This window comes from Saccostrea cucullata, unplaced genomic scaffold (assembly GCF_032062105.1).
Source record: "Saccostrea cucullata isolate Sc308-1 unplaced genomic scaffold, CSIRO_AGI_Scuc_v1 ctg616, whole genome shotgun sequence".
In the NCBI taxonomy this organism is placed as follows: domain Eukaryota; kingdom Metazoa; phylum Mollusca; class Bivalvia; order Ostreida; family Ostreidae; genus Saccostrea; species Saccostrea cuccullata.
The window spans coordinates 89,448-107,520 of NW_026929709.1; the positions used below are offsets into that span (position 1 = coordinate 89,448).

The 18,073-nt window shown below is 32.0% G+C and overlaps 3 protein-coding genes across 3 annotated transcripts; 2 read left to right on the forward strand and 1 right to left on the reverse strand.

Annotated features, from left to right (window-relative positions):
- Positions 1-5,503: 5,503 nt before the first annotated feature.
- Positions 5,504-6,993, reverse strand: LOC134281904 (zinc finger protein 813-like). Its single transcript, XM_062764331.1, has 3 exons — positions 6,474-6,993; positions 5,804-5,857; positions 5,504-5,653 (listed from the first exon to the last, which is right to left on the reverse strand). The coding sequence occupies exons 1-3, from the start codon at positions 6,795-6,797 to the stop codon at positions 5,567-5,569; spliced, it is 465 nt and encodes a 154-aa protein (XP_062620315.1). The 5' UTR covers positions 6,798-6,993; the 3' UTR covers positions 5,504-5,566.
- Positions 6,994-7,957: 964 nt separating this feature from the next.
- Positions 7,958-9,127, forward strand: LOC134281914 (uncharacterized). The gene is made up of 5 exons (XM_062764339.1): positions 7,958-7,976; positions 8,092-8,150; positions 8,258-8,495; positions 8,767-8,886; positions 8,982-9,127. Exons 1-5 carry the CDS (start codon positions 7,958-7,960, stop codon positions 9,095-9,097), a joined length of 552 nt encoding a protein of 183 aa, XP_062620323.1. The 3' UTR covers positions 9,098-9,127.
- A 698-nt stretch (positions 9,128-9,825) lies between these two features.
- On the forward strand, positions 9,826-16,021 carry LOC134281905 (uncharacterized). The gene is made up of 8 exons (XM_062764332.1): positions 9,826-9,995; positions 10,147-10,188; positions 10,732-10,797; positions 11,234-11,311; positions 11,468-11,769; positions 14,378-14,608; positions 14,851-15,019; positions 15,309-16,021. Exons 2-8 carry the CDS (start codon positions 10,155-10,157, stop codon positions 15,989-15,991), a joined length of 1,563 nt encoding a protein of 520 aa, XP_062620316.1. The 5' UTR covers positions 9,826-9,995; positions 10,147-10,154; the 3' UTR covers positions 15,992-16,021.
- Positions 16,022-18,073: the final 2,052 nt, after the last annotated feature.

Below are 18,073 nucleotides of genomic sequence, written 5' to 3' on the forward strand. Positions count from 1 at the left end.
CTGATGAATTCCGCAACAATATAAAATTCTTTTGGGAGGTTCCTTAACATACATTTCATCTAATTGAGTCAGTAACCGATATACAAATCTTGTTTTTCCGCTTCCTGTTTGCCCGCTAATACACATGCTCGAACAAGGTTGAAAAGGAATACTCATCTTGATTATTCTTCTAATCCCTCTGCGATAGAGCAGGGTTCTTATATCTTATCAGCCTTTAAAGACGGGTTGGGTAAGACATAACCTATGGCACTACTCAGCAAAGATATCCATAATTCAGAGGAGCCGTTTTTTAATGACAGATTAACTATAGAAGTGATTATGATGATATATACCACTGTCATTTGACAGAAATATACTATTTCCGATTTCGGGAGTTTACTCCCTAGAAACCTCCAAGATTCTGTTGAAGTGCTATTAGGTCTTTCCATAATTAAAAAAAAACAACACCATTACATTAATGCTTCTTATAAACTCTTACTGAATAATATAAAAGATGACTTATAAACTACAAAAACACGACAATACAAAATCTGTTTGTCAACATTTATTTTTATATGATTATGTATATGTAAATAACAACTATAGGATGTAACATATGTTCTCATAAATCTATATACAATATGTACAATGTATTTGGTCTATGCCTGACTCACGCCTGATGAAAGAAGGGCACAATTTTATAAACAATATTGAGAGCAACTTTTAATTATATACAACAAGTAACGCTATATACTTTTAATAATAGAATGATATATCTATGAGTAATTTGAAAAAAAAAATTAAAAAAAAAATTAACAAAATAATAAACAACAATAAAACCTATTAATGAAGTCCTCCCTATACCATTGCCTAAAACTTCAAATTTATTCACTCATGTTTGATAGTTAATTGTATATCGACTTCTATTATTCGACTTCTTCTAGAAGATGAATAAGATTTAAATCGAAGTCGTCAATTTCGATATCATCGATCTTTTTAGGTTTTAAGGGACACAGTTCTATATCTAATGGTTTTGTAATCACACCGTCAGCTAGTACTTTTCTTTTACAGTAAAAGTAGGAAAAACCATTCCTCACTTGACGATAAGTGCAGATTTTGTTATTGTGAAGTTTAAAACCCATATTTATCCCAAAAGCTTGTTTTTGAGTCTTTAAAACATTTCTAAAAGTGGTTAGGGGTGCTTTTACTCTTTTCTTGGAAACACCTTTGCATGAAAATTTACAATGGGTGATATCTCTTTGTTTGATATTTTTCCGCCTGTTCACTGATTTACATTTCTTAGCTCGTTTAAGTAAGCGCCCAGCCGTTATCACGGCGCTTGAAAGCGACACTTGCTTTCGAGCTGAAACGATATAAGTCTTGGAACAAAGACCAATGATCTCGTCCCCTTCATATTCAATTTTAAAGAGACCAGGCGTTCTACGATCGTACTTTGCGTGTTCCTTACAGAAAGTGCGAGGAAACCAATGTCGGTCGCAGTCCGCCTCGATCTCTAGGGTGCTTGTACAATATCCGTTGAGACCGTGATCGTAAAGCTGTCGTAGTTCAGGTTTAATCACGGACTCAAAGGTGGAACCCGATATCGCCATGTAGGCAGAGTCGGTGTCCATCTCGCAGTATTCAAAGTCTGCACGGTCTACAAATCTATCCATGAAATCATAGTAGAATTGCAACATGTGCAGTTTTGCATACTGCAAGATGAAGTAACCGATCTGAATGGGCAAGTTCAAATTCAATTTCTTTTTACTTCTTTCTATTTCATACAATTCCTCGTCTTCTATCAAAGTTGTTAATTTTTTAAAGTGAGGCTCATTTATTTCCATCATGGCATTCCCTTCTCCTCTAACATATTTGACGACCTGAAATTTTTCTTGATCCATGATGGTGGATCCAAAAGCACTATTACCTTCTAATTTTCGCGTGTCTGCGATAATTGCTTTAGAAGGATCTACGTCACCTTCACGCCTAGCATTACTGACATCGCTTACGAATGATCGAAAACATCGTTGTGGCGTGAATTCCACGGTTTGATAAATTTTTGTGATTTCCAGACCATGACTTATATACCACTTCAGTAATGGAGTAGCAATTAATAATTGGCGTGCGCGCATTCCCCCGACTAGTAATCGCCTAGGTTTTGTAGAAAGGTGAAAGCGCTTTACATGATTTTGCATGTGATGACCTATCACGTCAAAGGGAATGTCGGTGGTACAAAAGAGGGGACTCATTTCTGAAAAAAACTCATAAGGGGTCATAGTGGGGTGGCTGAAGTGAGCAGGCCAGGTATCCGGTACGCGAATGTCGCACTCGACCATGCCAAACAACTTATTACTCATCACGGCAACTATTACGTCTTCCGAAGACAAAGAACCTTGACTCATATTAGGTTTACGCGAATTTGAGAATTTTTTCAATTTCAAATTAGACCGAACGTTATTTCGGAAAGTGCATTCGCGCATTTCTACTACTTTATAACCTTTCCTTTGAAGATAAAGTGTTGTTTTGCGAGTTTTCTTTTCGCGACCATTCATCAGCTTGTCGTCTTGAACATGACGCGTTAACCAACAACGGTGGCCGTGCCAGTAGCAGCCTTGAAACTGAAACACAGTGTTGGAAGCTTCATCATAACCGTCGACCGGAAAGCGACCTATTTTCTTTTCCTTTCCGGAATTCAATTTGTGTGTAATCTTGTACTGACCACTGTGGTTCAGCCACTCTAACCAATCATAAGCTAGAGAGTATCGATCGCGTTTCTGTGGTTTAAATCCGTCGTCTACCTTACGGCGCACAAAAGAACCCACGGGCATTTCTTTCCCTATACAGTGTAGATACAGGGCATTAGCATCGAAGCCAATAATCTTACCACAAGGTTTCTGGGAATTCCCTCGAATATAAGTTTTTCCAACCTCGTGATGGCGATTAAATATGATACTCGGTCCGCCAATAATGTTTTGCTTAATGGTATCATACAAGTCTTCGTTGGCTTGATCGATCAATGCAAAACTGGCCCCCTCTTTTCTCCCACTGTCAAACAACATTCGGCGCGCTAGACCGGGAACCGAAATACTACATTTGAAAATATCAATTTGACGTTCGAAATAGTACTTCTGTAGATTTGTCACAGCCTGCACGAAAGGTTTGACGTCGAGGTTGTTATACCACACCAGAAAATCGCGAAATGATGTCATATTTTTTTCCTCCCACACTTTTTGACAAAAGGCGTATTCTTCGTTTGTAATATTTGAATCTTTCAAAGACGAATAAAAAGCTTCATGTGGAGGAAGTTCGGGGTGATTTAATTTTTCAACAGAGTCTAGAAATTGGTAGGGAAAAAACCCTTTACATTCTTGTACATCGAAAGCACGCAAGAACCCTGAATAATTGATGCCGGGACTCAGATACTGTGTAATATCTAAAAATTTAAACCTACGAGTACTTATGCAGGCATAAGCATTATTTCGCTTGACGGTGAATGTGCCATTTGTCGAACCTAGCTCAAGATGTTTGATGAGATAACTTTTGATCAAATTGATGTCGTATTTGGCGGAATTGAAACCGATACAAATGATCTGTTCGCAATATTCTTCCATTTCCACCTTCAACTTTTCTATGCTTTTCTTTTCATCTTCAATCATTTTATTGACATCGTCTTCGTGTTCGAGGTACTCGGCCATGTCCTCGTCTACATTGTCGAAAACAAGGTCACTGAGAGCCTCGAACACGTAGGCAAATTTTTCTTTTGCTAGTTCAGCAGCCCTATTAGCAATCATTGTCATGCACTGAACCATGTTCTTGACCAGAGTGTTGATATCTGGTTCAATGATACAATGTGGTTTTGTGTACTCATCTACGTTAGAACAGATGCTAACAGAGATAGGTACGTGATTTTCTGTGTATTGCTGAGAATCAGAACTTTCTGTATACATTGGAACCAGCATAGACTCAAAGTCATACACTAAGAACCACTCGTATATTCTTTCTTTTTCGGGAACGCTTATACCGAATTGATCCAATTTATCAAACACGGTATTTGGAGAATAATGAAACCCTCCCTGAAATCTTCTCTTTGTTTTTCCCGAACAAACACGCTGATGTCGTTTCATATTTTTGAGATGATTGAAATGACGACGACATGTTTTGCACTGAAATTTTTTGGCATAAGCATTAAAATTCGAGATGTAAGACAGATGGTGCTCGTAAAGATTTAAATAAATGGTGTCCGAAAATTTACACATGGATTTGTAGATAGACTGTGCTGATTGACTTTCATTCAATGAGAAGACATTAACATTGATTTTGAAGCATTTTTCAATATAAGCAATTTCGTTCAAAGTGATACCCGGGAATGTTTTAGGATTTGAATCCACTTCTCTTTGGTGAGCATTTTGAAATGACACCCATTGTTGAAATAAAATAAGTGTACGAGATTCTAAGCCCGAAGGATAGTACCCTTGATGAACCGCTAAACAGCGGAACGCACACAAATTATCTGTATATATTTGACCTTTCCGGTCCTTTGTCAGCTTGATAATAGATTTTGATTGACTAATGTGAGGAGGTAACATGACTTCCTCATTTCCCAAAACAAAATTCAAATGGTATATGACAATGCGAACATTGGTTATTAAATAGGGTTTCCATTTTGTGTCGGGTCGTTGGCGTAATATGTAATTCGTAATATTAAGTCGTTGCATTCGCTGCTGCAGTCGATTTAAGTGATTGCGCTGTGACACGTAAATGGGTCTTTGAAAAACTTCATGGTTATGATGGGGTTTAAAATATCTATATTCTCTTGTTTCTGTATTAACTAATATGAGACCAAATTCTAGATTCAATCTGAAAGCTCTATTTTGTCGATCATAAATTTCGTTGGCTGCTTGCATTATTTCCCCTACAGAAAACTGATTATCTATTGGAAAATTATAAATACTACAAACAGTCCCCTCTTGATGACGCCGTAATATAATTGGGGCATTACTTTCATATACTTCTTTCAGGCTTTGATCAACTATTCCACCTTCTTTCCAAGGAGGGGATCCATTTCCCCATGGTCTGGCTTGTAATCCTCCCTCTCCCACTTGAAAATGTTCATTCATCTGATGAACAAAGAGATTACGACGCGAATCAAATCTGAGATGACAAGTTCTACATGTGTATCGTTCAATGGGCACCTGAAATACAAGCAAAAAAAAACTTTTATTTTTTTTTATTTTTAGATAAAAAGTTAGAAAATGAAAGAAAACTACTCAATCATTATTGAAATAATTTTTGTAATGAAATAAGCACTTTTGATTATCAGTGAATCTTTGAATAGGTCCGATTTCATTTAATTCTTTTGTAATAAAAATAATCATTTAAAAATTCTCTGTAAATAATTCATGTTAATAGGTATACCTCATTCTGCATTTCATCATATCTGTTACTAGGTCCCAGAATATCTTGATAATTCTGTTAAAAATATCAAATGAATGCTCTAAATTTCGATTAACTTCGAATGGAAAAAAATTATCATAAATGATTTCTTCGTGTATAAACATAAAGAATTATTTAAAATCGCTTTCTTAAATTACTTAAATAACATGTTTTTATTAATAAATATCTCATGTTGCTTTTCATCAGATCTGTAACTAGCTGCTGGAATATCTTGATTATTCTGTTTTTTAAAAAACCCAATGAATACTGTAAATTTCGATTGGTTTCGAAAAGATATCATAATTTGTTTTCTTCTTAAAGAAGTATAAAGGATTATTTAAAATTGTTTTCTCTAATTTCAAATAGAAGGATATTTTAACCTAGTAAATACCTCATGTTGAATTTCATCAGATTTATAACTAGGTCCTGGAATATCTTGATATTTCTGTTAAACAAAAAAAATTACATCAATAGAATTTACTTTGGAAAATAAAAGCGGGTGAGGATATAATTAAAATTTTAGATGTACCTGTTTAAGAATATTGTGTTTACTTCAATTTTTCTCCGATCGTTTGTCTGATTCCATTTACTGGTAAATTGATTATATTTATTCTTAAATATATAAAAGTTATATTAGTAAAAAAATATTTTACTTTTCTAAATTATTTATTTATAGAACTTAAAGTCACAATTGTCAGATTGTTCTTGACACTTGTCAAAATGTCTGAGTTTCTCTCTCGTTGTTTTGTCATTATTGCTTCCTTTTTTGAAGTACGGTATTACTAGATTTAAAGTCGATTAAAAGTAATTTTTTCTCTGATTGTAAAAGAAAAAAGAACAACAAAATAAAGAGGGTAATATGCCTTTTTCAAATGAATAAAATAATTATCTTGATTTTAATGTCTAAAAGCAAGAAACATAAAATATTCTTTGCAAGTTTAGAAGTACCACATTTATTAAATATGAAGCTATTATTTGGAGAACCCCGTATTTATTTAGTCAAGACCCAAATGAGTGCAAGATCACACTTACGTGTTTTAATTTTCGTAAATAATTCTTACCTTGCATCTGGCTATATGTTGCTGATGAGCCTTTTCACACAAGTATTCTTTTTTGCACCTTTCACATTTCAACAACTTATCCCTGTGTTCTTTAAGTATATGGATACGCCGTTGAATGGAAGTTTTGAAACATTTCGCGCAATGGGAACACGTTTTACTCTTCTCACATGTCTTCAAATGACGTTCGAAATTGTCTTTCCGATTTATTTCTTTTCCACAAAAATTACATTTCAATTTCACTTTGTTTAAATGTATGTCCAAATGGCGTTTTCTTGCGAATTCACTACTAAATTTTTTGTTGCAGTGAGGACAAGGATGCTCCATCGCTAAAATTTGTCGATAACATTTGTTTTCCGAATTAGTTCAAACATATTTTAACGTTCGTTATATATATAACAAAATGAATTCCGTATCACTAGTTTCTCTTCTTATGTGTTTCTGTTCAATTAATAATTTAAATTTCATGTATATATCGTTATTAACGGAAACTGACGACTAACTGATCCTTGTTTGTGTAATACGTTATAATGCAGTACCGGAATAGCTTTATTTCGGAAAATAACAACGGATATGAGTAAAGGAAATTTATTTGTAAATACAAATCCTTAAACAAATTTTGAATAATTTTTTTTTAATTTGACTAAATTGTGAATCAAATCAATTTTTTTTCTTTGTCCAGTTGCATTTGTTTGTATTTATTGCTCTCCAATCATGTTAATAATCTCGGTGGTGGTGGTCGTAGTGTTCTTTCTCCACCGATCTTCCTAGATTATTTGAATTTTACTTTTATAAATAAATATAATTCGTCAATTTTTGTGTCTCTCATGATGGCAGAATTGAATATTGTTTAGTATTAGTTTATATCTCTCCAATTCCAATTTCTCCGTATCTCTTTATTTGAATATTTCTTCTCTAAAATTTATTAAATGACTAGTTTTTAAGCAAATAGAGGTTTCACTTAATACATGTTTATCATCTTTTAAGGCCTGGTTATAGACTTGTATCTTGACTCAAAATTAGGCCTCATATAGTTAAAATGTTTCGTTTCATTTGTATGTACAGGACATTCACGAAACCGTTCTTATCAAACCTACTTTTATGAATCAAAGCAATAAATATACGTCTCATTTCAATAATAGACACAGTTTAGGATCTTAATACACTATTGACATATTGTTATGTCTATGAGATGTATGTCTCTCAGACTTCAATAAAACTGAACTGAACTGACATAGTAAGCTTCAACTCGTCATAACATTTAAAGAAATACAATATATTCATAGGACTTAACGTTTGTGTATAAGGTAATCATAAGTAAAAAATCATCCGGGTTTGCTTCCCTATAGTTACATATAGTCATTATTAGCATCCGGATTTACTTTATACTTCCACCTTTAAAGCCCACCTCTCCACCTCAAATCAGTTTGCACCTCAAAGTAGCATAAAAAGTCTCACTCTATACTACTTTTAGTAATTAAATCAAAATGCCCAAGAATGAAAAAAGTATCATTACAACACTTTCATAGTTAACTATATTAAGCCAAATAGTAAAACAAATCAATTAAAAATGTATTTCTGAATTTTCATAGCCGATTACTTTTTTGAAAATTATTTACAGGTCTGTATGGAGTGGAGTGGCAAGTCATGAAAATCTTGATCTATTTTATTGGATTTTTGGTAAGTTATAAGTTTTAACTTAAATTCAAAGTTTTATAACATACATGTACATACTTTTTTGTCTATGTTAAACTTGAATGAATGTTCTTTTTCGTTTAAAATTTCAGCATTTTGTTGATTCTTTGAGCAAAGAGAAATGCCTTAAACCCAGTTCTACAGTAAAGCATGCACTAATGTGCCCAGAAACCGAAGAAGAATGGAAGAGATCATCTGTAACAATGAATTGTTCTCAATATGCTCCTAGATGTCCCGGATATGACGAAAAGAAATGGGAATATCATTGTGTCCTCGATACATTTTTAACTGAGCTGTTAGAGGTCTGTGCTCCAGCTGTGAACATTATTGGTATGTGTTATATGTTCTTTATTCATTAAAACCTTGCACATGTTGCATAAGCTATTAAAATGTGTTTGACGAAGCATCGTTTTTAAGTTTATTAAGAAAGAATATTGTTAAATTGCTAATATTTTGAGTTAAGAATTACATGTATCATGAAACAGTATTTCATTTTTACAGATGATAAGGGCAATATATTTACATGTACTTTGAATTTGTAAATATATTTTTTTTTACATCTAATTTCAATTATTTCCTTTATTTTGTCATTTACTTTTAGGGGGAAACTGTGCTGAATTTAATATAAAAGGCGATATAATTCAAGAGAATACAAATGCACCTTGTTCTACAGCTAAGGAGAAATGTCCTTTTTCATATTCATCAACTGATGCTTACAAATGTATGTTTTTATGCGATGATGTTGTTGTTTATTTATTGCAATGTTGTTAAATTAATGTTAGATAGATTTGTAATGAAATGATGTTTATCTTTCAGTTGCAGGATGTTTTTCCTTACCAAAAATTAAGGTGAAACCTCCTATAAGAAATTATCCAACAACATTTGAGCAATCAACTTCTTTGGATAAACAGTATGTACAACTGATTATTTAACAAATTATTTCAAGTCCAAGAATAATCATTAAACCTAGGGCTGGGTATTGGCCCGAGATTTCGTATTGCGATATATTGCGATATTTGTAACTGTATTGCGATATGTATTGCAATATTTTAAATGTAATTTAAATGGCATTTTCTTCCTAAATTTACTTTTAATTTACATGCAGAATGTACATAACTATGATAAGTAACCAACAATGACAAAAAAATTGTTAATTTCATTAAAGTTATGCTCTCAAATGTTCCCACAAAGCAACTTCTGTCGTACTGTTTGGCTTAATAACAAACTTTCATAAGTCCATTTTTATATTTAATGATAAAATTACTTAATCTAAGCATATTGCCAATATATCGATATTACAAAATCGTATTGCGATACGATATTTTTTGTCATTGTATTGCAATATATTGAAATATCGATATTATTGCCCAGCCCTAATTAAACCTTTGAAATACTTCACTTGGTATAATTCATTGTATATGTAATGTATATTCGAAATGTTATATTGTTAAATTGGTATGATATTCTTTATATTTATAAATAGTAAACAATGTGTATAAATAAACCCTACCAACAACTTAGTTATTTTAATGTAGATAGCAGGTACATATGTACAAGAATAAGATTGAATACTTACATGTAATGCAAGGAAGAATTGATAATTGAGTGATATTTGCTCCTCAATGGTTTTCAGGATGAAATGAAAAAAGAAGAGAAATTTTGTATGAAAACGTGTTTGTTTTCCTTGTAGATCTAATGAGGAAGAAGAAAATACTTCTAGCATTACCAAAGATATCATATTTAGCAGTGCTGTTGCCTTGCTACTTCTAATAATTATAATTGGTATAATCTTGTGGAAAACACAAGTTCTGAGGAGTATACCATGTTTAAGTATATCATAAAATTTTACCTTAATAATCATCTGCTGTATTTATAAGTAAGAAATGTATTATTTCTTTCCTTGCTGAATTAAACAAAATATGCCGGTATATAGCATTATTAATTTCTGAATTAACATATGTTTTAAACAATTATTCCATAGATAGACAAATGCAAACTGATACAGATGAAAAAAATCGCAAAGGTATTGTTCTGTAGAAATAGAAGTGCCTTATTTATAAATGTTTTTCATCTTCTGTGACAATTAAATATTTGGACAAATACTAATCATGAACATTTTTGTCATGTAAAGATCTCAAAAGGCCAGGACTTTTTTTTTAATTTAATTTTTTTCTTTTTCTTTTTTATGCATTCAGTATTTATATCATTTTATTATACCTCTGTGTATTTTCTTACCAGGTATTTAAAATGTGATGAATAATCTTTTTTTACTGTGAAATAATTTCTTTTGCTCATTGTCTATGATGAAATAAATTAATCATCAACAGCATTCAATTTCCCTCGTGTTTTATCCGGATAGTGCGAGACAGGTACTAGTAATTTACTTAGTAATCTACTGACTTTTGGGACAATAGAAAGTAAAACGTCCCCTCAACAACTTTTCCCGGGGGGCATCCGGTGGAAATAGTTGCCTTTTTGGGGAAGAGTAAACTTGGTATTATCCCAGTAGTCAGAAAATAAATTTTATACATTGTTAAATAAATGCATGTAAATATGTTATAAATAGATCCTGAGAAAGTGTCATTAATGGAGTCGCCAAAGATTCTCACAAGAAATTTTTCAGGATGTTCAAGTAAGAGTTATAAAATGTTTTAAAGATATTTTCTGATAAAGACACTAGAGAAAAATGCAAACAGATCGAGAAATACAATGTACAGTTGTATGAAATCAAGAAAACAAACTAAAAATGATGATACAGAAAACAATTTAAGAAAATTTTAATATTTTTATTATTCAAGTACAAGTTGTAATTTATCAATTTTTTCTATGATGTTGTGGTATAATATACATGTACACCTAATTAAATTAAAATACTTTTACTGCATGTAGTTGATGGGCACTTCTCTGCAACATAAAATAATAGGAAAAGTTTAAAATTAACAATCCATAAAATGTTATGAAAAATATTAATGTAACTTGAATACTGTTCCTTATCTCCACAGATTTCATTCCATAATTTTACATGTAAATAAAAAACGTAAAATTATTTAAATGTAAATTATTTTTAGGCTTAGATTCTTCCCAGATGGCGACACCAAAGACAGAGGGCATTCGTCATAAAGACATACAAATTCAACTCGAAGAACGTTAGTCTTAATTATGTACTTTCATAACTTTTTTGGTAGTCTTTTAATGTGAGCAAAAAATCTTCAAACATTTACATAAGTATTCAAAATGTGAAAGAGTTCCTTAAAGCATGAATCGTTCAAATTTACTATAACTATAAAATTATTATTATTCAGCCATACCTGAATACGAAGGAACAAGGAGCCGAGTTTTGTTCATAGCTGCAATAGACATCGGAGCAACCTACTCAGGATATGGGTTTTCTTCAATATTTAACCCGTTTGACATCGAGAAGAACTTCTCTACTACTAATGATAATGCGCTAACTACAAAGATCCTGACTGCTGTATTACAACGCACTGAAAATAATGAAGATTTATATGGATATGATGCCAGAAAAACATATGAAGAGGCCTTGCCAGGGGATAGAGAAAAGTTATTGTTCTTCTGCCATTTTCACCAATTTTACGAAAAAAAGGTACAAAATATAACCCCCAGTAAAAAGCACACTACTTATAATTATAAATACTCATACATGTGTACATGTATTATTAGTTTTATAATTACAGCGTATTAAATACTATTTTAGAATTGCTAAGAAAACTAAATTGGACACTTAAATAAGTATTTTTTAAAGGATCTATCCAATAGGTCTGTTTTCTATCAGCAGCAGCTATTTTAGCCTTAGGCTAATTTATGGCCAAAGCTCTTGTGTAACTTTCATAAAAAGAGGATATTTAAATTTTTCAAGTTTTTTATTTTTTGTTTAATTTAATGTTTTGTTAATATGCGGGGACTTGTGTTTTTTTTTACCCATGTTTAAAGTGTGATTTACATATTAATAGCATTCAGAAAACAAATATATTTAAAATAGGAATGGCAATCCACACAGACTTAGCAATGAGTTAACAGCATATTGTTCTCCATCTAATTATTAATCTTTTTAAAATTCACATGATATAGATATGACTAAAGTAAAACTCGGTTATAATCCTGGGGACCTGTGAATTTAATTCGCAAAATTCGTTATATCGAATTTGTATTACTTTATATAGCGAATTTGCAATATGCACGTTTTCCTTCAAGTATTACCATCGAATTTGTTACAAAAGCAATTATTACAAAATATACCTTGGATAAATAAGGTTTTATTTTAATGTGAATTTTATATACAAACACTAAAGCAATATGAGCTGCATTTTTGAAAAAAATATTTTGCTGTTAAAATGTGTTATCTAGATAAATCTGTATGTAACTTTAACCTTTATGATCGATTGGACTAAAACAAAGCAGACAAAAGGCTTATACAATCCAATATATAGTTTTAAATAAGAAATCATTATTGTACAGGACGATAATAATATAATTTTGATTTAATCGAAGCTTATACATGTAAATAGTTATTTCCAATTTTGCAACAAAAATTCCGACATCAAATCTGCAGCTCATGTTGCTTTACTAAAAATAAAGACAGATAATTTGTCAAATTATAATATCTTTGAAAATTCGTTATAAAAGATGTAAATTTCATTATATTTTAAAATCTCTAGGGGACACAAAATCAGTTCGCTGTATTAGTAAATTTGTTATTCTGGGTATCAGAGTTCGTTATAACCGTAAAATTTTACAAAGAATTGATAAGAATTTTGCATACTTTTGAATTCTGTATACATATCTCAAGCAAGTTTTATTCATATACAAAACACTAACAATATACTAATTTTATTTTGAATTTTATAACTCTGAAAGAGGATTGATTTATCATATTTTTAAAATCAGATGTCCCAAATTTAGTTATCTCTGTCGTCATCACCAGATATATTGAACAATGTGTTTATTTGATCATAGATTCGAATGCATACATGTTTGTAAGTAGCTTTTGGGGTATTCATCTGTCCATCCGCAAATGTCTGTTTTCCGAATAAATTTTGTGTGGTCGTTAACATAATTTTTGCATGATTGATGGCTCTGGGCTTTCATATATCAAAATTTTAATGTTTATTCCTTGTGAAATTTCTTTAGATGCTAATATTTATTGCCTGCATGGTCATATCTTAGAAGTTAGACCTATTGCAATAAAAAAGACTGTAGGTACTGTGAGCACTGAGCTCACTAAATGATACCCCAGCCTTCCATGTGATTATAAACGCCGGTTTTGCTCTGGGAGACCCCAGATAAGTGTCAGGTCAAAAAGTAAAATCAGACGTGCACAATCACTTTATGTAATAAATAATCTGTGAAAGTATTATTTTTTTCAGTGGTATAAGAGAAGTTGAAGATAAGATATGGGTACCCTTTAATATTTTAGAAAGAATATAAAGTATCCATGCTTTGCTATATGAAACCCAAAATATATGATATATGTGTCGGATCAAAAAGAAAAATAGGACCGAGGTCAAAATGGCACCATGTAACAAAGAATCTGTGAAGTCTAGTTAAATCTAGTCATTCAGTGGTAGAATCGGAGTTGCGGATAAGAAATGGGTACCCCAGTGAGTAACAGACAGATGGACGGACGACATCCCGATCACTATATACCAGTCTGCTTTTCAAGTGGAGTTTGTAATAAAAATTGCATGTGAAATTAAACTTAAACGAAAGTATTGCATGTGAAATTAAACTTTTACCAAAGTATATTGCATGTAGAAGACATTTCAAATCTTGAAACTTTAGAAAACTTTTATATTGGTCTATGAACTGTCTAGCTTATAGGGATTAATTCATTACTTGAGTATTTCTTGTAATAAGATCTTTCTTTTGGATACCAACCATTTTTTCTCTTTATAACATCATGAACATATTGACTTTAATTAAATATTGTCTGTCTACTTTTTGGAAAACTTTAATCTTGTTCATAACTTTTGAATGGTTGGTGATGTAGGGCTTTCATATTTCACATTGTATCCCTTGTGACAAGCCCTTTCTTATGCTTTCAACATTTCTCGCAAATGTCGATGTTTAAAAGAGTTATATTAAAAGACGTTATGTCAGCCACATTGTTATTGGTTTCATTTGAGAAGGTCCAGTATCGAGAGACACGTAAACTAAATGGATGTTAAACTTTAAGTATTTTCTTTTGTAAAAAGGGAGACATGGTGGTTAAAGCAGAGAACGGGATAGAGAAACCCCTGAAAGACATATTGACAATATTCATCAGATACCTTCTAAATCTTATTCTACAACGCATCAAGGAGGTTTTCAACAGAACTCAGGACACAACTGAGGGCGTTCGATTGGAAGACGTTAACGCTGTTGTCACTTACCCTGTATCCTGGGACGAAGACCTTGTTTCTGTACTGCGGAGTGCAGCACACGCTGTAGGAAATGTCATTGATTATAAGTACCATATTGCAAAAATTCCAATAGTCAGCTGATGTAAAAATAAATGTACTAGTTTACTAATATAGTTTTGTTTAGATTATGTCAAATAATAAGAAATGTTCTGGTAATTTGGTCATTTTGGCCCAACGCATTGTACAGTGCGCCTTGCATATACCAGATTTATTCTTCGTCAGAAGTAACCAAATTTACTATATAATTTTATTTTCACCTCCGATAGGCTGGAATTTCTGAGCGATCGCTCTACATGGTAAGTGAAGTGCAGACCGTTTTACCCTTTCTTCAAGTCATGCCAAAACATTTGCTGCCTTTAGCTAAACGAGAGACCGGACGTAAAGTATTTCAGGACATCTACAACAAAGACTTCATCATTTTGGATGTAGGCGGGGGTATGAATTGTTATTCATGAAAGCGTGTTATTGCTGCATTTCACCTGCTTAATTTGTTACTCATTATGCTAAGTAATTTATTTTCATTCAGAATTTTTTCAGTTGAATTCTATTCGATTGATTTTAAATTTGTTTTTGAATTTGTAAAACAAAATGAATCCAAGAAGAAATAATTAAAGAATACAATCATGTCTTTGTTTTCAAGCGATAAAGTGTAAAATTTTGAAAAAAGGCACATGAACAATAATGGTGAAATATAAATGTCTTTTTTATTACTTTATTTTCATAGAGAGATGTGAGATAACAAAACTGAGAGGGAGAGAAGGACAAGAACGGTCCCAGAACATAGAAATGAGATACTTTGACTGGGAAGCAGACGGTCCGGGGGAGAGATTTATTCGGTTCATGAAATCTTTGTTTGGGGAATATATCATATCAGACCTCCATACAAATTATGTGGAAGATTACTCTTTGCTTTTGCATAACTTCGAGACAGAAAAGCACAAAATCAGCAGCAATACACAGAAAATTTACTTACCGATCCCGACCCAGTTGGAGGATCTTGTAAAAGAACATACTAGTCAGTGTTCTGTTAAGGAGCACGTGGAATCAAAATCAAGACAGAAATACAGTAGGGGAGTTACCTTTGAAAACCACAAACTTCACATTGATGCAGAAGTTTTTCGTGTCGTTATTTTTAAACCAGCTCTAATGTTATTAAGCCAGCATTTAAAGGAATTTTTCGAAAAAGATAAAAATTTAAGTGAGATTTCTTTTCTCTGTATGGTTGGAGGTTATTCAAACAACAAATTATTCCAAAATGAAGTCAAACGTTTTTGTGATTTAAACAATTTAGCTGTTGTAGTACCAGATGAAGCAGAACTTGTCATTTTAAAAGGTGCTATATATGCTGGACATTTACACTGGTTCAGATGTCAGTTTGAAGAAAAATTGAAAAGCCTTACCTATTAGCAAAGAATGAATATTTACAAAGGCAGCAAACACGTATAAAGTATTTTGGAAACCTCTCTAAATATATCACTGCATATATATGTCACGGTAATACTCTTGTGTATTTGACATATTATTTGTGCTCGTAAACAAGTATTTTACATTTAAAGAAGAGAAGAATGTTAAGGAAGTTCTAAACACTAGCAAACATTTTTTTTTAATTGGATGAAAATACGGTATATCAAAACTATTGAGATTTGGATCTTGAGACTATTTTGTTCATTTTCAACATAGGGTACCAGTCTATTTCTGCAGTTACATGTAGGACAATTTTAAGTATAGCTTTGACTTTCAGTATAAGGCGTGGCATTCTCGACGTTACATAATTAGCTTCTGAAAGAAGTATATAGAGTAAGGGCCATTTAAGGCCCCCACTCAGAAAATGTTTATCTTTACTATGGAGAGGGATAAGGCAAGGATTTTACTAAAAATATATAATTTAATTTGATCAGGCGTTCCGTTGCCATGGAAACCGTCGTCAAATTCATACACCTTCAGACCTCTAAATCTGGCATCTAATGACATCTATTGTCATTTAACCAATCTTTAATTTTGATACCAACTATATTGTCTTAAGTTAATGATAGTATGTATACTTTGGGATATGACATAGTGACTATTTTACAAAGAAAATATATTTTAAATTATATAGGTATTCCGTTACCATGGAAACTATATTTAAACTTATTCCATTATATCTAAAATTATGGCTTTATTGACAATTAAAAGATCTGTAATTTTGGTAGCATCTATAAAATCTTCCATATATATTTATATTTTGGATACCCTTAGATGATTTTGTACTTAGAATTATATTAAATTGATAGGCAATTCCGTTGCCATAGCAACCATTTTTTACAAACGTATTCCTTTAGATCAGTTTTTGTTGTTGTTTACCAAACAAAAGCAATCGTTAATTTTTTTAAACATTGTTTTCCGCTTTTTTTTTTTTTTGTTAAACTTTATATTTTTAGGAATAAAGAAAACAAGATATGTTTGTTAAACTCTATGCGCCCAGCGGCAAGAAAGTTCGAAAAAGCTATTTTTAGCATATAGGTTACAGTCAAGGTCACAAGGTCTTTGACCTTGGTGTCATTTGAAAGCACTTAACTAATGAAGTATGCATACCAAATATAAAGTCTAGTGAAGTATGCATAAAGTCTATCTCCTATGGTTCAAAAGTTAGAGCAAAAGTTCGAGGGAAAAAACTATTTTTAGCATAAAGTTCACAGTCAAGGTCACAAGGTCATTGACCTTGGTGTCAGTTGAAAGTGTTTAGTTAGTGGAGTATGCATTCTAAATATGAAGTCTCTATCTCGAACGGTTCAAAAGTTATGGCGAAGGTTAAAGTTGACAACAGACAGACAAACAGAAAAACAGACAGTCAAACAGATAAACAGACAAAGAGACAGATAGAACAAAAAAAAATATACGCCCCAAATAAATTCGGGCGCATAAATATTTAACATATTAACAAAAACTTGGTATTGACTTGAGGGACGTGATTGTTGACAGGAATCAACTTGCCTCTCTTACAATAAGTCTGTCCGTTAATGCAGTTCTTTCCGATAATAACTTTGTAACTTAGAAAAAATAGAAGTTTATATTCTAGTACATGTATACATATGATTTATAATTTGATTAAATCTCTAATTCAAAGTCTTGTCAAAAATTGTTCTACCATAATCATTTATAAAATTCAAATCACTGGCAGATGAAAATATGAAAAATGCTAAGCATTAATTGGATTTTATCAATTATCATTTCACGGAGGAATTTATTAAAAAAAAAAAAACATCTGTATCATTCAGCATAATTTTGCAATATGAACATAAAAATGTTGCACCGCATGATCATATCTGAAGTGCAGAAATAAGTAGTGAAACGACATATTGACTTATATTTTTTTCATATTTATGAATTTTTAATTTATGATTCTATTGCCAAAATTTCGCCTGCGTGGCGCAGTAGTTAAACATCTTTCTATAGAGTCGCGAAGTAAGGAGTCAATCCTTACGTCGAGGGATAGAATCCCACCAAGGG

Bases quoted from the DNA above. Each gene is read 5' to 3' on its own strand.
- LOC134281904 (XM_062764331.1), bottom strand. From the start codon at position 6,797: ATGGAGCATCCTTGTCCTCACTGCAACAAAAAATTTAGTAGTGAATTC. The intron at 5,858-6,473 runs GTAAGAATTATT...TTTGTTTAACAG, and splicing joins AACATATAGCCAGATGCAAG to AAATATCAAGATATTCCAGG. The intron at 5,654-5,803 runs GTATTTACTAGG...TTTAAAAAACAG, and splicing joins CTGATGAAATTCAACATGAG to AATAATCAAGATATTCCAGC.
- LOC134281914 (XM_062764339.1), top strand. The intron at 8,151-8,257 runs GTAAGTTATAAG...TTAAAATTTCAG, and splicing joins TCTATTTTATTGGATTTTTG to CATTTTGTTGATTCTTTGAG. The intron at 8,887-8,981 runs GTATGTTTTTAT...TTTATCTTTCAG, and splicing joins ATCAACTGATGCTTACAAAT to TTGCAGGATGTTTTTCCTTA.
- LOC134281905 (XM_062764332.1), top strand. From the start codon at position 10,155: ATGCAAACTGATACAGATGAAAAAAATCGCAAAG. The intron at 10,189-10,731 runs GTATTGTTCTGT...TGTTATAAATAG, and splicing joins AGATGAAAAAAATCGCAAAG to ATCCTGAGAAAGTGTCATTA. The intron at 11,312-11,467 runs GTTAGTCTTAAT...ATTATTATTCAG, and splicing joins ACAAATTCAACTCGAAGAAC to CCATACCTGAATACGAAGGA.